The 19,307-nt window shown below is 41.3% G+C and overlaps 1 protein-coding gene across 2 annotated transcripts; it reads left to right on the top strand.

Moving 5' to 3' along the window:
- Positions 1-234: 234 nt before the first annotated feature.
- Positions 235-17,284, top strand: LOC134225469 (glycogen [starch] synthase). 2 transcript variants are annotated; one of them, XM_062705564.1, is made up of 6 exons: positions 235-538; positions 14,423-14,547; positions 14,614-14,990; positions 15,060-16,400; positions 16,465-16,603; positions 16,680-17,284. In XM_062705564.1, exons 2-6 carry the CDS (start codon positions 14,424-14,426, stop codon positions 16,784-16,786), a joined length of 2,088 nt encoding a protein of 695 aa, XP_062561548.1. In that variant the 5' UTR covers positions 235-538; position 14,423; the 3' UTR covers positions 16,787-17,284. The 2 variants fall into 2 exon arrangements, with proteins under 2 accessions (XP_062561548.1, XP_062561547.1); XM_062705563.1 differs by having other exon boundaries at positions 236-543.
- The last annotated feature ends 2,023 nt before the right edge of the window (positions 17,285-19,307 follow it).

Raw genomic sequence — 19,307 nt, 5'->3', positions numbered from 1 at the left:
GTACCGCTTCTGCCCGATAACCGACCAACATTGATGAGCGCGCGCTCACACCCTTATCAGTCACGTGGCCGCTGCGCTGTTACGTACCTCATCTGAGCACTGTTATTATGATGGTTATTGCCGAAGCTTGTTTCTGGCCAATATTAGGAATACCTACGGTACCAACACCATCACATGTAGGTCCCCTTGAAAAATGTGCACTTCGGGAGCAGAAGAAATGGTCTCTCGGAATCCCATGCAGGCCCAGTATTCCTTTAGCTTTCGTCGTGTCGTGGTGTGGCGCTCTAGTGGAGTTCGTTTGACCGAGAAAATTCTTCCCCCATCGCTAGGCGTGAAAGGTGTGCGGGCGTTCAATGTGTGTAGTTTAATTCGAAAGATAATTCAATGCGCTTTCTGGTACCATTGCTGGAGTGATTGAACCCCCGAAACTGATATACTTAGCTGAAATACGAGATCACCACGGCCAGCGGAAGACATTGTGGTCGCAAGACATCCAGGAACGAATTATCTGTGCAGCAGCTTAGGACAATCTTCTTGAGTAAGGTTAGACATTGACCTTTATTTGACATTTAAACAATTTCCCATCCAGTGTAAGGTGATATGATGTTCGTTTCATGGGAATTGGTTTACGTTGCGCTTCTATTTAAAATGACGATGCGTTGGATTATTTGGGAACCTTAATTGATAACGATTATCAGAATTTTGCATCCCCGTGTAGTACGCGAATTATTCCATGTCTCTTGAAAGTGCAGTGAACCTTACTTAAATCAGGCTTATTTTTCCATTGAGGAATCTTTATCGACGCTGATTTTTTTTTCGTTTTAGCTTGATATATTAGAAAACCGGCAATCTAAAGCTATGAAATAGACGACTGTTCTGACTGGATTGCGTAACTGCTCAATGATCAATGAAAAGTATAACGAAGGGACACTAACATCAAACAAAACTGTAATAAGCATTCACTGAGGTCACACAAATAATCAATAAGATTCTAAACCCCCTTGATAACGGACGTCAAACAGCAGCTGATTGTCGCCATAGATTTAGCGCGCTGTGAGGCGGGTGCGAAAGTTTAAAGTAGGAAAAAATAGTTTCTGTTTACAAACATCATCCCAAGCTGATGATGACAAACGTGATCTATTGGCCAGGGTATTGCGGTACCTACCACTTGAGCTACAGTGCGAAGCAACTGCAATACTCCTCAGGCGCCACCGAGCAGTGTTGCGTACGTAAAACCGGAACATCAAATTCGCTAGAGAGTGCGAACCGGCGAAACATTAGTTGCAGAAATGTGCTTGTACCAATGTCAAGGTCGTTCGATGACCTTGAGCTTACCTATGTTAGATCTGTATTAGAAGAATGATGATTGCGATTTCGATGTTCATCGTGATCATATTTTACGAAGCGAAAAAACTGGAACATAAGAAGGTCACCTCCAACGTTGATTGCAAAAGTGGGCGCTAGAAGTGAAAAGGTGTATAAGTGACATTCGGCTCAAACCATCACACAAGTTTAAGCTTCGCGGATAAATGTGATTATTTGAAACAAATTAAAATTTCTTTTAATCGCAATGGAATTTGTGTCATGCGAAGAAATATGGCATCATTTGGCTACTTTTTTGTTACCAACTATTTGCTGCAAGTCTCCTCTTATCATCAAATCACTTGTTTTATTTACTTTTGTTAATTGATTTTAACTTATGAACTCTTGCAAGGCATAACATCTGAATGGAAAGTTCATACAGTAACGTCAATTAAACATTCTTACAATTAAGTTCGTTGTGCCAGTCAGGGATCTTCCTCGAGGCTTCTAAAACGTACAATTGAAACATTTCAGAATTTCTTCACGTAAAACTTCAGAACATATTTACGTAAATGAATTTGTAAAACTATGCAATGTTTTTTTTATGCTCTGTTGAGCTATTTTTCTCAGTTTGAAATTCACCAGATCAAATACATCCGATTACTTGTTTTATGGGGGATACGTTCCGTTTAAAAAAGTGTTCAGTTCCAAATTCGAAAATCAGTGCAGTACTGTATCGTGAGCTCTATGATCCTATTCGCATGAAAGGCTCTGATAAAGGAAGTTAATCCCAGAGTGTATGTAATTAAGAGTGGCGACATGTGCCGCATTTGACAGGTCTCCTGCTCGTTTGGAACACGATTTTGTATGGTAATGACAGATGAATTTTGTTCCAATTCTGACAGTGTCGCCACTCTTAATTACATACACTCTGGTTAATCCCTTGTTTTGAAATCGAAATTTTAAAATTATTTATTTGTTATCTACAAAGGAAACAATGACGAGTCGATAAATTATTCATACTTCCATACTTCTTCAAACCACCAGATTATAAGTGGAAATAAAAATAAAAATAAAGCAGACATTGCGCTCCTTCATGATCTGTCATGAAATAAAAATTGACAATGAATTATTGGCAGTGGCTGATTTTCTACTCGCCGCAGCCACATCCAGGCTCTATAGTATATGCACAAAATAGCCAGCAAGAGTTAACCGCCAGAAATTTGTATAGCGAAAGACATCTAACGCTGATTTTCTCAAAATTAGGAACTTTTCATGAAAAACTATTTGGTACCGGTTATGAGGGATGGTGTCCGCTACTACGCATACCAAATATTTTTTCGATTAAAGTGCTTAATTTTGAGAAATCGAACCTTAGATGCTTTTTGCCATACTGATTTCAGAAAGTTAACTCCTTGTGTACCGCTGTAAACACGCTCAAAGCAGTCGATTCATTTTGAAAAAAAAAATCATGTTTTTCTTCCTATAGAAATTGTTAGGGGCAGATATGTAAGCATCGCGTTACATCTCTCATTAAAATTGAGGAATTTCAGTACTTACTACTCCATACAAATATAGATTGATATTAGCCAAAGAATTTGTTTTTTTTTAATCTTTCGTTTATTTGGAAGGCTCATTTGCCGTGAAGCGTTACGGAGCCGAAATCAAGTTTAACAATACATTTCTTGATTCTTATACATAGTGTTAGTTTTGGGGAACCGAAAGACTCGCGGTTTAGTCGAGGTTAGGGAATACAATAATACAGTAGGAAAGGAAAGGATTGTAGGGTGCTTAAGTAATTACGATGCTGATGTTCACAAAGTTGACATTCCTCGCATTTTTACATCTGTAACGGGACAAACAAACTTTTTTTGGGAGACAACGACGAGAGGAAGACATACGGAAGGGATTCACGACAGACATGGAAATATACAACAAGAGGAAGACATTCGATATGGGGTACGACAGACAAGGGAATGGGCAGACAATGATTACAGTTTTATATCAGCAACTTTCAAAAATTGGTGGACCAGGGACATGTACTCTAGATCAAGGCCCGACAACACTTCCCTAATAGGCTTTGGTTGTTTTCCTCGGACCCGGAGATGTTCAGTTAGCGCAGATCTGGGGCCACGATGCTCCTCGCACGCCCACACGACATGATCGATGTCCTGATAATCCTCGCCGCAAACACAGGGATTACCATCCGAGAGCCCCACTCTAAAAAGATGTGCATTTAAAGTGTAGTGATTGGACATTAGACGACACATGGTTCGAATGAAGTCTCGTCCCATATTCAATTTTTTAAACCATGGACGCTTCGATACCTGCGGGCGAATTGAATACAGCCATCTACCCAACTCCCCATTTGTCCATTTATGTTGCCAGCTGTTCAAGGTTTCCTGACGAACTAATGTGAAAAATTTATCGAAGGTGATTTTCCGATCGTAAATATAACCTTCCATAGCGCCCACCTTGGCCAAAAAGTCCGCTTTCTCATTTCCCGGGATCGAGCAATGAGAAGGGACCCAAGCCATGGTGATTGTGTAAGACCGTTGTGATAAGGCACTCAAAGCTTTCCGTATCCCGTTCAGAAGATGGAAGCAGAAACTACCGTATTCGATGACCGACAAAATGGTTGTTCTATACAACGTCATAAGATCTTCGGGATGCGCTCCCCACCGTGTTCCGGTTATTGATCGCATGAAGTTGATCCGTTTCTGGCATTTTTGTGTCAGATACACAATGTGCTTCCCGAAGGTACATTTCGAGTCGAACCAGACCCCGAGGTATTTAGAAGACATGCTATGAGTGATTGTCTTACCCATCAGTTGGAGCGGGAACTTTGCCGGCTTATGTTTTTTTGAAAAGACAACCATCTCAGTTTTCTCCGGAGAGAATTCGATACCCAGCTTCGTAGCCCAAGTGGACAAATTATCCAGAGTATCTTGCAATGTTCCTTGCAGATCAATTGTGGTTGGCCCCAAAACGGATACAACACAATCATCTGCAAGCTGCCTTAACGAGAAATTTGGCATGAGACATTCATCAATGTCTCTGACGTAAAAATTGTAAAGAAGGGGGCTTAAACATGAGCCCTGGGGGAGACCCATGTAGCTAATTCGTGAAGTTGCCGAGTCACCATGAGAAAAACTCATACGCTTCTCTGACAACAAATTGTACAAATAATTGTTTAAAATTGGTGAAGTCCACACGAGTGGAGTTTGTCGGATAAGACATCAACGCAAACTGAATCAAAAGCCCCTTAATGTCCAAAAACACTGAGCCCATTTGCTCTTTTTTAGCGAAAGTAAGCTTAATTTCTGAAGAAAGCAACGCAAGACAGTCGTTCGTTCCCTTGCTCCTGCGGAAACCAAATTGTGTATCTGACAAAAAACTATTCGATTCAACCCATTTGTCTAGCCGGAAGAGAATCATCTTCTCCAACAACTTCCGAAGACATGACAGCATCGCGATGGGGCGATACGAGTTATAATCCGACGCGGGTTTTCCAGGCTTCTGGATGGCCATCACCCTCACTTGCCTCCAATCATCCGGAACAATGTTGCACTCCAGAAACTGGTTGAACATGCTCAATAAGCGCCTCTTCGCGACGTCTGGGAGGTTTTTAAGCAAATTGAACCTGATTCTATCCATCCCTGGAGCGGAATTGTCACATGAAAGGAGAGCAAGCGAGAATTCAATCATCGAAAAGGGGCGATCCATCCCAAGTAACAATTCAAGTTTTATTCCACTCTAGATTTGGTTTTCAAGATCAAATAATAAGAATAATCAATAAAACCCACTATTACATGACAGCCTTTTGATGACTGCTATAAGAGTAAAAATTGACCAAGTGGCCCATTCTCGAAAACTACTATAAAGCTGTAATAAGAGTATTTAGAAAACCTTTTTAAGGTACCCGCAAAAAGGGGAATTTGGCTGCGGCATTGACAGTTGCTGCTTTAAAGAAAAAGAGAAAAAACTTTCCAAGCAAATAATAACAAAATGGATTGTTTATTAGATTTACGATGAGGATGACATATGAAAATATTATATTTTTTCAGGAGTTTTTTTTTTTCGATGTACTGCCATCGAAATGAGGTGCGCTGCGGATTTTGTGGTGAAAGTTATTGAAAAACTAAGAATAAAAACATGCGCCAGCAAAACAATGTAGTTCTGAGAAATACATTGGAAATAGTTATTGCCACAGTATCGTAAATGTCCACTAAATCGATTGGAACTTAGCCCAAATTAATTATAGTTTGTGAATGGTATCCGAAAAGGTGTGGTAAACGTCGAAAATATATTCCAAAAAGGAACTTCAGCGATAAATTTCACTGATTTGGAAACTCTTCTCCGTTTCCAATATGGCTATCATTAATTTAGATGAGAAAAATGTTGCTCTTATTGAACACCATTATAAACTCTTTGCAATGCAAATATACTTATTGAGGTAATTCGTTTGACCACATTATGACCAAAAATTGTGGCTTTATTCGAGCGTTGAAAATTGGATTTATTACGCTCCTCAGCACAACCATGTATCTGCTTATGAATTGAATAGGCATTTGACATTTGAAGCTTTTTCAGCATATTTATGAGAGGTTTATTGATAGCAATAAGAGCGCTAATAAGACTGAGCAACTAGCTATGATGATTGCTGTCATAAATCCTCAATAAGAATTAAATAAATCCAAGAAGCGTGGACAATGTTACTTGGGATGTCATCCGTGTCATCTATCATCTGTGTCAGCAAAAGCATCACGTAGCTCTTGTTTCACCGGCACCGAATCAGGACAAACTTTGTTTGCGAAGTCAAGTATCCACCGCGACGAGCTTTCACGATCTTCATTTACAAACGACGCGTTGGGCATTCTTCTCCCGACGGTCCACAGAGTTTTCATTGAAGTCTCGCGCGATAAACCTTCAACGAAAGTGCGCCAATATCCACGTTTCTTCACTTTGACCAGTTTTTTTAACTAGATCTCGAGCGCGATGTTCCGTTTGTGAAGAACGATCGAACCGTGTTTCCGAAATTCTTTGAACGCGGCGGATTTCTTGCGATAAAGTTGTGTACACTCGACATCCCACCACGGACTGGGTGGTTTCCTACGAACCGAAGCTCCTGGCACCGGCTTTGAGCCTGAAGAGCACTGTCAAGGATCAACTGGGATAGAAACTCGTACTCTTCTCGCGGTGGCAGTGCTTCTATCGACATTACGCCATCAATGATGGCCTCTGCATATGTGCCCCAATCGATGTGCTTCGTGAGGTCATATGAGAGGTCGATAGAAACAGATTGATTACGTCCATTGGAAATCGAGACTTCGATCGGCAAATGATCACTGGGGATCTTGGACTACCTTCCAAGTACAGTCCAACGATAATGAGCTCGAACAAATGGAAAGATCTAGACGGCTAACTCTTGCTGGAGGAGCCACTCGTGTAACTTCTCCTGTATTCAAAATTGACATATTAAAGTAGTCGCAGAGGTCGTATATCATTGTTGAACGGTTGTCGTCGTACAGTTCCCCCCAGCCTGTTCCGTGGGAGTTAAAATCTCCCAAGAGCAACCGTGGCTCGGGCATAACCGAGCAGATGTGTGAGAGATCTCTGCGAGATATCACGGTGTTTGGAGGAAGATATATCGAGGCGATACTGAGGTCTTTTCCTCGAATAGTCACCTGACATGCGACAGCTTCGGTGCCAGACATCGGTGCAAGATCGACTCTATAGAAGGAGTGCTGTTTTTTAATCCCTAGAAGCACCCCTCCATATCGATTTGCCCGATCGCGGCGGATTATGTTGAAATCAGGAAATTGAAGGTTCACATCTGGTGTTAGCCATGTTTCACATAAAGCAAAAGCATCTCATTGTAATTTGTTAACTAAAAATTTAAAAACATCTAATTTTGGAAGAATACTTCGACAGTTCCACTGTAGAATCGAAATCGTGTTACCCTTATTGACTAAGTTAGCCATCGAAGGATACAAATGACTCGGGAAGGGGCATTTTTGAAGCCAGCTGCTTCAGGAGTCAGAATAGGAAGAACAGTTTTGACCATGTTCTTCGCGGGGTCGGAAGCATCAAAGAAGTTGAGGATGAGCTCCACGATGCCAGAAAGAGTGAACATTGGAGCGCTCGGGGGCTCTTCTGCTCGCTCTCTATGCTCTCTTTCTGGTTGAGAAATCGCAAAAATTGGGGCATCTGGGATTTTAGATGTTCCCGGAAGCGGAAGAAACTCTCGATCATCCCGATGTGAAACCACAAAAGTTGAACGTTTTTGAGTATTTCCACCCGCTTTGAATTTGACCATGTTGAATTGGTGCTCACTTTGAGGCTGTTTTCTAGGCTTTTTCGAGGGTCGCTGGCTCTGTTTTATTCTCTTCCTCGTTGAGCCATTGAAAACAAAGGGAACCCCATTTCCAACCTCGGAATCGGAGCTACCTTGATCGTCCAAAGGAAGAGACGAGAAATGGTGTCAGAAACGAGTGGAGGAGCGGCCTTCCTGAACAATTCGGCGTAACTTCGCCGAGAACGCTGCTGAAGAGACCGTTTCTGGTGGATTCGTTGCTGTATGTATGTTGGGCAAGCTTCAAGAGCATGTGGAGGGCTTTCGTTACAATAGACACATTTCGGTGCCGTCTTGCACGTGCCCTCCACATGCTTCTCGCCGCATGATGCACAGCGAGGTTTATTGCAGCAGTACTGAGCGGTGTGGCCCAGCCGCTTGCAATTAACACAATTCATCACCTTCGGTACATACAGCCGAAAGGTACATACAGACGAAGTTTGCCAATCACTACGTAGTCAGGCAGTGCGGACCCGGAAAAAGTGACGCAGAAAGAATCAGACGGGGAATAACTCCGCTTCTCTTCCTCCTGCGACACCGAATACATTTGTTTGTAATCCAGTATCGCAACAGGAGGCAAAGAAACGTTCTTGAAACGACCAAAACCTTGTTTCAAATCGTCGCATGTCATACTTCCCTCCGTCACCACCCCCGCGATCTCACACACTGCTGACGGTAAATAAACCTTATATTCGAGAGTGAAAAGTTCACAGCTGACAATCTCGTTGGCCTATTTGCGATCACTGACCGTGACACGGAGTTTACTGAACCCAACCATGTCAATGGTCATGACAGATGAGAAACGCTTTTCCAGATCTTTGCTGATCTGACTGATATTCAAACGTTTGCCTTTGGGTCGAAAGAAAACAACATACGGCCCACTAAAGTCGCGAGGGTAGACCTTGGGACGGGGGCTCGTAGAGGAAATTTTAGCGTTGCTGGTGTCCATTTCGTTTTGGTTTGGAACACCCGAATGCAACGAAACATCTGACATGGAATACGAAGTACCCCGGCCAACTTCGCCTTCGTGCATTGCGGACACGGAATGCGCCGCTGCAGCGAGGCACAATCTATTTCAAAACTAAACAATAAGGCAATCCATAAGACAGCTGTGATCAGCTGACGATTTTTGTTTACCTTGATTTTTGACAGATTCTGACCGGACTGACAGATCAATTCAAAGGAAAAGGTTAAGCTCGGTTTACACCAGAAGTGAGTTCCGTTCAACTGCATACACACTTTGTTTTGAATTCGATTGTCAGTCCCATCGCTGAATGTCCTCATGGATAGCCTAATTATCACAAGGACAGAAAAAAAACACACACACTAACAAAAAAATGATTTGGGACAGAGGGGAAGACGAGTAAAAAGAAAGAAAAAATATTCCAATAAGATGGAGAAGAGAGGGGAACAATGAGAGGGAGCTCAATTAAATACTTCAAGCTCTATCTGGAATAAGGGCGAATGTCGCAAGAGAGGATTCTCTTCGCCGACTTCCCCTCTTGTTAATAAAAGTGACAAGCAGTGGATTTCTTTGTGGTTTATCACCTCATCACGATAGAAAACAATGCGAACTTGCATTCTGAGGTGATAAACTGCAAAGAAATCCTCTGCTTGTCACTTTTATTTAAAAGAGCGGAAGTCGACGAAGAGAATTCTCTCTTGCGACATTCGCCATTTTACCAGATAGAGCTTGACTTGCGTTCACACTGCTGTGTCGCCGGCTAACAGTTCTGGCAGCACACACTAGTTCAATGGACACTCGCCGGTGGTGCGGTCGAAGCGAACCACGAACCACGCTGCGCCTGCGATGGACGCCTAATAAACTGCAAAGTTTTGCGTAGTTGCAAAACCAACGAAATGGCTACTTAACTGCTACAGCTAAGCACCACTTCCACTCAAGCACTATTCTTCAAAACACTTTCGGAAAATAAATCGCTACCTGTACTTCAGGAAAAAAAACCGAATGAGAAGCAGACCGTACGCGGACTTACAACCGTCTCGCACGGATGCTTGACGTGGAATGAACAAACCACATGTGTCGAAACAAAAATATTCTAAAAGATGCATCAAATATTGGAGTTGATACATTCTGATCTTTGTGGTCCGATGGAGACGGCGTCGATTGGCGGTAGTTACTATTTTTTTACCTTCATTGATGATGCAAGCAGAAGAACTGTAATTAATTTCCTGAAATCAAAAACAGAGGTGTTTGAATCATTTTAATATTTCAAAGCGTACATGAAAAACTTGACAGGATAGCGGATCAAGCGTATTCGTTCTGATAACGGCCGAGTATATATCAACGGGGAAGGATCGTTTGGCCGATTACATTTGAAAAGTGAGAAATGAGGTGTGAAAAGTAAAACGTCTCACTTCTCACTATTTATTTCCCACTTCTCACTGTGAAAAGTGAGTAGGGCGAAGTAAGACGTCTCACTACTCACTTCGCACTGTAAAAAGTGAGAAGTGCGAAGGGAGTAGTGAGACATCTTACTACTCACTTTGTACAGCGAGAAGTGAGAAATGAGGAGTTAGAAGTTAGACGTCTCACTTCTCACTGTGAAAAGTGAGTAACGCGAAGTGGGAAGTGAATAGTGAGACGTCTCATTTCTCATATTAGACCAAATGTCCTATTCAGGCGAAGTGAGACGTCTCATTACTCACTTCTCACTTCGCACTGTAAAAATAGAGAAGCGCGAAGTGAGTAGAGAAACGTCTCACTACCCACTTCACACTACTCACTTTGTATAGCGAGAAGTGAGAAATGAGGAGTGAGAAGTGAGACGTTTCACTTCTCACTGAGAAAAGTGAGCAGCGTTCTCGCTGAGTGAATAGTTCTCACTCCTCATTTCTCACTTCTCACTGTAAAAAGTGGTAATTGAGAAGTGAGTAGTGTGACGTCTCACTTCTCACTCCTTATTTCTCATGTCTCACTTTAAACAGTAAGAATCACTTTTCATAGTGAGAAGTGAGAAATGAGGAGTGAGAAGTGAGACGTCTCACTACTCACTTCTCACTTCCCCCACTTTTTACAGTGATACATCCTATTCGGTCAAATCGGCATCAACATTTCGAAAGGGCGAAACTGCTTTTGTAAACAACGTCGTTGGTGGCCTAATTTGAGCCCACCCGCAACATCCAGCAAAATTGATTGATAGAAGAGGATTTGCTGATTCCACCAGTGGCGTTTGATTGTGTGGGTGGGCTCAAATTAGCCCACCAGCGACGTGAGAAGCTTTTGTTTACCAAAGCAGTTACGCCCTTTTGAAATGTTGATGCCGAAATGTCCTATTCGGCTAAATGTTCTATTCTACCAAATCTCCTATTCGGCCAAATGTTCTTTTCGGCCAGTTGTCCTATTCCGCCAAATGTCCTATTCGGCCAAATGTCCTTTCCGGCCAAATGTCCATACGGACTTCGTAACCAGCTTAGGTCCCGTAGTCTGCAAACGAAGACAAAATTCGCGCTGTATACTACTCTGATTCTTCCGATGGCTTCATACGGTCATAAAACATGGACAGTAAAGGAGGTTGATCGGAGAGCTTTCGGAATGTTTGAGCGTAAGGTGCTGCGGACAATACCCGGCGGTGAACAGGAGAACGGTATCTGCCGGCGTCGCACGAATCATGAGTTATACCAGCAGCCGAATTCCGGTCAAAAAATCTCTTGTAAGAAAAGAGATTTTCGAAGAGATTTTCAAAATTTTCTTATTTTGGAATTCCGACGAAATTGTGGAAGAAATTTTTTGACAGATGAAAAAGAAAACGAAAGTTTAAATTTCTTCCAACTTTTGGTGGGAGAAATTCGATAAGAGATTTTTCTGGGATGAAATTTGACGGTATAATTGAGTCTTCAATCCCATAATGTGTGTAAAATAATGTGAAAAATGTTCTCGGTTCCCTGGGTATGCATCCATTGTACTTGATTAACACTCAAGATACATACTCAAGCAATGGCAAGCATAGAAAAGCTTTCAATAAATAATTGTGGAAATGCTAATATGTAGAACGCTAAGTTTGAAATGAGGCCAAGTTCCAGATGGAATGTAGAACCATTGAGAAAGAAGAAGAATCGTGTTTGATTGATTATTTAATTACATTTTTTCAAGGCAAACATTAAAAAACATCCGAATTATTTAAATATCATGACGCATATGTGCATAATCAACTATCATAATAAAAAGTAAGCAGATTTCAAAGACTAAAGCTAAGCTAAAGCTAAGCTAAAGCTAAGCTAAAGCTAAGTTAAAGCTAAGCTAAAGCTAAGCTAAAGCTAAGCTAAAGCTAAGCTAAAGCTAAGCTAAAGCTAAGCTAAAGCTAAGCTAAAGCTAAGCTAAAGCTAAGCTAAAGCTAAGCTAAAGCTAAGCTAAGCTAAAGCTAAGCTAAAGCTAAGCTAAAGCTAAGCTAAAGCTAAGCTAAAGCTAAGCTAAGCTAAAGCTAAGCTAAAGCTAAGCTAAAGCTAAGCTAAAGCTAAGCTAAAGCTAAGCTAAACCTAGCTAAAGCTAAGCTAAAGCTAAGCTAAAGCTAAGCTAAAGCTAAGCTAAAGCTAAGCTAAAGCTAAGCTAAAGCTAAGCTAAAGCTAAGCTAAAGCTAAGCTAAAGCTAAGCTAAAGCTAAGCTAAAGCTGAGCTAAAGCTAAGCTAAAGCTAAGCTAAAGCTAAGCTAAAGCTAAGCTAAAGCTAAGCTAAAGCTAAGCTAAAGCTAAAGCTAAGCTAAAGCTAAGCTAAAGCTAAGCTAAAGCTAAGCTTAAGCTAAGCTAAAGCTAAGCTTAAGCTAAGCTAAAGCTAAGCTTAAGCTAAGCTAAAGCTAAGCTAAGCTAAAGCTGAGCCAAATGCTAATGGTTCGGTGTTTTCGAGGTAATGAAGTTAGAGCTTTCGTTATTTTCAGACAGTTGGAAATCACAACAATGTTGCTGTTACTGCATATTTTCATCACTAAATTGAATATTTATCATTTTTTCCCTTCATTATTTCAGTAACAATAAGCGAAAGCAAGTTTTATTTTCGATATGATGATGTTTTGAGCAATCGGTATGCAAATAATTGTCAAAAGACATCTAGTGGAAAATTTGTGAACTAATATTTTTCTTCGCAAGAAATTTTAGTTTTTTCTTTCTCTTCAGTCTATCGGAATACGGTATGAAGAGAAGAAATTTTTGGAAAGAGAAAGAGAATTTAAAAATCTCTATTTATAAAGAAATTTTCCAATTTTTTCTTGAACCTTCGGAATTCGGCTGCAGGTGTATAAAAAGCTTGTTAATCTTATCCAACGCGGCATACTACGGTGAGCTGGACACGTTGTTCGTATGCCGGAAAAGCGTTAAGCAAAGATAACATATTTAGGCGAGAACCCGGAAGGCCGTAGGCTTCGTGGAAGGCCGTACACGATGGCTTTTTGCAGTTGAAGAGGACCTGAGGGACTCATCGTTCAGGGCGATTTGAAGCGATTGGCCCAGGATCGAGTAAAGTGGAGAAGGACACTGATATTCCTCTTGACTTGAACATCCCTTATTTTCTATACAAACTTGCGTCTTGGATTTTGAAGCTGCGTTCCATTTTTTTTTTCAATTCTTTCACCAAAGGTCACTTAGTAGAGCTACTGCAGCTACTACAGCGTTTCGACGTAACGCACTGTAACATTGCATTGTATCATTACCTGCGGACCCAGGTCAGAGGCTGACTAAAGAGATGCGTCCGATATCAGAACAAGAGTGAAAAGAAATGGAAACAATCCTATTCCGAGAGTAGGCTGGTAGGGTAGGGTAGATTGTATAAAAACAACACTACCGCAACTATAGGAACACCCACGACTATCGGAACTTTTATTCTAGGAGCTTTGCAGTATTTAGTAGTCAATCATTTAGTTGATTGCAGCGTCGCACTCTAGATCGATTTCAGTTCGAGCCTGATGGCTTTCTACAGTAGGGGAACTGTACCAGTTTTGGCGATGTTCCTAATTTGGCATTGCCCTGTCAAAACGTAGCATATGTTTCGAAATTTTCACCATGAACGCATGTAAGAATGGTGTACGACGTGTACCCGGGCAGAGGCCATAAACAGAATAACAAAACATGATATGGATTTGATTGATATAAGAGATAAAAGAACAGGCAACAATATCAAAAATTTGCACCGAAATATCATTTAAATATCAGGATATGCTATGTATAAGAACAAACTAATGGCACATGATATTCATCATTTCTTACAAATAGCATAACTTGATCTCCTCATGATATTTTAGTGCAAATTTTTGATATTGTCGTCTGATCTTTTATCTCTTATATCAATCATGTCCATATCTCCTTTTGCTATCTTATCAACATTTGATATTATTGAGCTATTTTCGTCTACTCGGGTACTGTACGATGTTTTATGCCAAGATACTAAATCAAGTGATAAAGCTCATAATCTGAATATATAGGCTATCGAACTTATAAAAAACGCGCTTTATAATGTAAGACAAATCTTGAGACACACAACAAAATATCAATAATTGATCATATTCAAGCAAGTCTAGGTGTTTCACTCTTTGCCGGATTTAATCTACGCCTGCTCGTGCATCAATCACTATTTTGGCACCAAGTTACGTCTAAGGGCGTCTAAGTTGCGTCTGATCAATCCACTCCACCGTTGATCTGCTAGACTTGGCGATATAAATAGCACTGCTCGTGCTACTCTCTGCCGCCACCTTAACAAAGTGTACACAAAACGTGTGTTTCGAGGGCAAGTTTTCAATGTCCAATCCACTTCTTTTTTTTCTAGGATGAGTCGACGCTACTCACGAGCGGAGTCCAGCTCGGACCTGCTGGCGTTTTTGGATCGTGGTCATTCAGCCAACACCGAAAACCGATGGACATTTGAAATCGCATGGGAAGTCGCCAATAAGGGTGAGTGTTTGTTATCAGTGACTATTATCGAGAAAGCTTTTATTAATTAACATTCATTTTTTATAGTTGGTGGAATCTATACCGTTATTCGCTCGAAGGCTTTTGTGTCTACAGAAGAACTGGGGGATCAGTACTGCCTGATTGGGCCATACAAGGAAGCCTCAGCCCGTACTGAGGTTGAGGCCTGCGAGTTTCCCAACAATGGACCGCTGTATGGAGCCGTGTCAGCGATGCGGAATCAAGGATATAAAGTGCACTGCGGTCGGTGGCTGGTCGATGGAAACCCTCAAATCATTCTGTTCGACATTGGATCGGCGGCGTGGAAAATGGACGGTTACAAACAAGAACTGTGGGAGTCGTCCAACGTTGGAATTCCGCATTTAGACGTTGAAAGCAACGATGCCGTTATCCTGGGCTATACAATTGCCACTTTCATCGCTGAGGTAAAGTAGATCTTGTTTAGATATGTTTGAGCTTTCCAAACACTATTGAGTAACTGTCGAACTTTTCAGTTTAAGAGTTGCGCTGATCAATACTCGCATGACAATGAATACGGTCCGCCACGTATTGTAACCCACTTCCATGAGTGGCAGGCCGGTGTTGGTCTTATCGCTCTGCGAACGCGCCACGTAGATGTTGCAACTGTGTTCACCACTCACGCTACTTTGTTGGGTCGATATTTGTGTGCTGGCAATACAGACTTCTACAACAATCTGGATAAGTTTCCTGTTGACGAGGAGGCTGGCAAACGACAGATTTATCACCGTTATTGTCTAGAGCGTGCAGCAACTCATTTGTGTCACGTGTTCACAACAGTTTCGGAGATTACCGGTTATGAGTCGGAACATTTATTAAAGCGCAAACCAGATATCATCACACCAAACGGTTTGAACGTGAAAAAGTTTTCGGCTATTCACGAATTCCAGAATTTGCATGCAATGGCGAAGGAAAAAATCCACGAGTTCACCAGAGGTCATTTCTATGGGCACTTCAACTTTGATTTGGACAAAACTTTATACATGTTCATTGCCGGTCGTTATGAATTCTCTAACAAAGGCGCCGATATCTTTATAGAATCATTGGCCCGTTTGAATCATTTGCTAAAATCAAAAGCTCCAGATGTAACTGTGGTGGCATTCATGATTTTCCCTGCCAAAACCAATAACTTCAATGTGGAGTCACTTCGTGGACATGCCGTTACCAAACAGTTGCGTGAAACCATCAACAACATCCAGCAACAGGTTGGAAAGCGAATGTACGATACCTGTCTGAAGGGGCATCTGCCAGACGGCAACGAGATTTTAACCAAGGAAGACATAGTCAAAATCAAACGTTGTTTGTACGCGCTTCAACGCGATGGAAACCCTCCGGTGACAACTCACAACGTCGTAGATGATTGGAATGACCCCGTTCTGGAGTCTGTTCGCCGTTGTCATCTATTCAACACCAAATATGATCGTGTCAAAATCGTTTTCCATCCCGAGTTTTTGAATTCTACCAATCCGTTGTTTGGGTTGGACTATGAAGAATTTGTTCGCGGTTGCCATTTGGGTGTGTTTCCGTCGTACTACGAGCCATGGGGTTACACACCGGCCGAATGTACCGTGATGGGTATCCCCAGTGTAACAACCAACCTTTCCGGTTTCGGATGCTTTATGCAGGAACACATTGCCGATCCGAAGTCCTATGGTATCTACATCGTCGATCGGCGTCATGTGGGTCTCGAGGAGAGTGTTCAACAGTTGTCCAAGTTTATGTACGAATTCTGCAAACTGAACCGTCGACAGAGAATCATCCAACGAAATCGTACTGAGCGGCTTAGCGACCTACTTGATTGGAGAAATCTTGGAATTGTAAGCCCAAACTACATAAACTTCTGAGCTTGTGATAATCAATCATTCCATTCGTGTGTTTCAGTACTATCGCCAGGCCAGAATAAAAGCTTTGCAAACCGTGTATCCAGATTACGTCGATGAGTCTGAGAGCTATCTGAGGCGAGCTGCCGATTTCAACTACCCTCGTCCAGTTAGCGCCCCACCAAGTCCAAGTTCTTCCAGTAAGTTTCGTTTTAAATTGATAAGTAGCAATATACATATATTACATACCTAATTTTCAAAATCTTTCAACTTCAGGACATACAACACCTGCCCCATCGCTGCATGGATCCGATGATGAACAAGATTCTGTTGACTCTGAAGAAGAATTACAAGAGCTTAAAAAGGCCAATTTGAATGACTAAAAGCATAACCAATATCACTATTAGGAGTTTGTAGTAAGCCAATTGACACACATACTCACTACTACGCTAATACAGAGTAAGTTGCAATGAATGCCACCATAATTAGCTAAAGGTTCTGAATGAGGATGGTTCGAAGAAATGCACATGGAAGTCAACTTAAAACATGAAACGTCTTATTTTACGTGCCCTTCAGTCGTAAATTCGTATGCTGGTACTATTTTTTTATTTGTTAAATTTTAAAGTGTGTTGTAATTATTTAAGATGTCACGTTTCAAAATTTTATTTTTTTGTGCATCCTGATTTACTTGTCCAATTTTCGCCTTCCTTGCTGTTACCTGTGTGTTCAGTCATAATATAGAAAAATGCTGTTGCCGATATTTGAAAAGTTTATTTAGACAGTAAGAAGCGATCATGGCGAGATGTTTAGATTTTAATCAATTCTGTTTATTTTAACATCGCAATCCTGTAGAACTAGGAAATAAATAGTCTGTTACAAAATTCGTGTATTAATTATTTGATCCATAATCCATCAAAGAAAATACATAGGAAGAGTGATTCGATGAAACTTGGGAAAGACCCTACTTTCTCAGTGAGCCAACCAACTGTATTGAATACGATTATTTGAAATATGCATTGCTTAGACTTGTATAATTCTCTGAGTGTAAGAATGTCAACACAACGCATAACACAAATCTACAAAGTCCACTGCTTAAGAGCTATCAATTTTGATAAGCTAAGAATGGAAGGACATATATGATGAGCAGATTTAAAATTGCGACATACGTCATTGGAACATGACGGGTGCGTCATACGGATGAAGGAATGGATAGATATAAGACGGACGAACGGAAGCTTGGGAAACCGGAAATACGCATGAGTGATTCAGTCTATTGACAATGTTATAATCGAATGGTTGCGTTTCTTCGATTCGTGTTCACGATCTTTGTGACTCTTGGGTTGAGTCGAGCACGTATACGACACCAACCAATCACACTACTATCGGCCTTGAGCAAACTGCATGAGCGATACGGACATTGCGCTTTTGTGGACACTGAAGCTCGTGCAAGTCAACGTCCTTGATTCAATGCAAGTGACTGCTGGATTCTCATCAGCATTACGAACCCTCAACACCGAAGTGACATAGGGTAGCTAAGGTAAGGGGTTGCCTCAAGTGTGACGGCCAAACTTTTACGTTACGTTTAATAGATGTAACATAGCACCGATTATATAATCTGTCAGATGTCCTACAACTCCTTATTTGTACCATCTTTTCGCTATGACAGAGAGGCTCACTCATCGTCTGTTTCTGTTTTAAGGTTCCCCCAAACACACGCGACGCGATTCTGTCGCTTGGCGACAGCGATTCTGTCGCCGTTGGTATGGAAGCGTAGGGGAGACTGGGTAGACTTGATCCCCTTTTCTAATTTCCGATGTATCACAGCCAAAAATAAATAAACATACGCGATTTCCACACAGACTCTCTAAGAAATATAGTATTTAACTTTTTTCCAAATTCGTTTATTTGGTAGGCTCAGGCGTGTATAACACTTTACGGAGCCATGGTTCTTTGTGATATATACAATCAATATCATTTTATTATACAGTTAATAAGAGAGGGGAAGGAGCCAGCGTACTCGTGGTAACTCGAGGTTAGTTTACAATGTTTAAGGATGGACGGGGCTTAGGATTTGGGATAAGGAAATTTCAGCTTCTCATCCGGGCATTTGGCCTCAGTGACGATGTGGCGTGTCGTCATGCTCGAGGAATGGTTCGACTGGGAGCATCTTCCGGATGGCAAGAGCTATGGAGTTCTACGGAACAAAACGGCAGAGACTAAACAAAAAAAAATCTTTGAAGAAAGAAGAAAAAAAAACAAAATATTAAATTTTGATGTCAGAAGCACAAAGAAAACTATAAATGGCCTGCATATAGACAACATCACGATCTCCCAAAACACCTCGAACTTCCCTGAAGGGTTGTTTACCTCGGGCCACAAGGGTATCCAATAATTGCTCTCTGGGAGCGTCATAGCACAGAGAAACAGACGTCTCACTTAGAACAAAATGCAATCAAAATAATCGTCATGGAAACATTGTCGCCCAATGCTAAAATCACTGTGTGTGGTCAAGCGGCAACCAGATGGCGGTAGGCGGTAGACAAGCAAAACCGATGGAAGCGCCATGGACGGCCGATTGACCAACTACAAAAAATTAAATCAACCGATAAAAAGGTAAACGATGTAACATGTGTTGAGTGAGACGTCTGTTTCTCTGTGGTCATAGTATTTAACTTTACTGATGTATGACATTCCTTAAATTATTGTTGTTATTGATACACAATCGATTTTTTAGAGTGCTGTCAAAAATCTGCTTTTAAAATATTCGGGGGAAATTGATCCCTCTCCAAGAACTTGCTTTGATAAAATTAGAAAGGTGCCCTCAGATTTTTTAAATATTTTTCCTTCAAAATACGCGCAATTTTCGAATTGATGTGCGTATACATGAACGATTTCTGTTATTGA

Source organism: Armigeres subalbatus, chromosome 3 (assembly GCF_024139115.2).
Source record: "Armigeres subalbatus isolate Guangzhou_Male chromosome 3, GZ_Asu_2, whole genome shotgun sequence".
In the NCBI taxonomy this organism is placed as follows: Eukaryota; Metazoa; Arthropoda; class Insecta; order Diptera; family Culicidae; genus Armigeres; species Armigeres subalbatus.
This window is presented reverse-complemented; position numbering and strand designations above follow the sequence as displayed.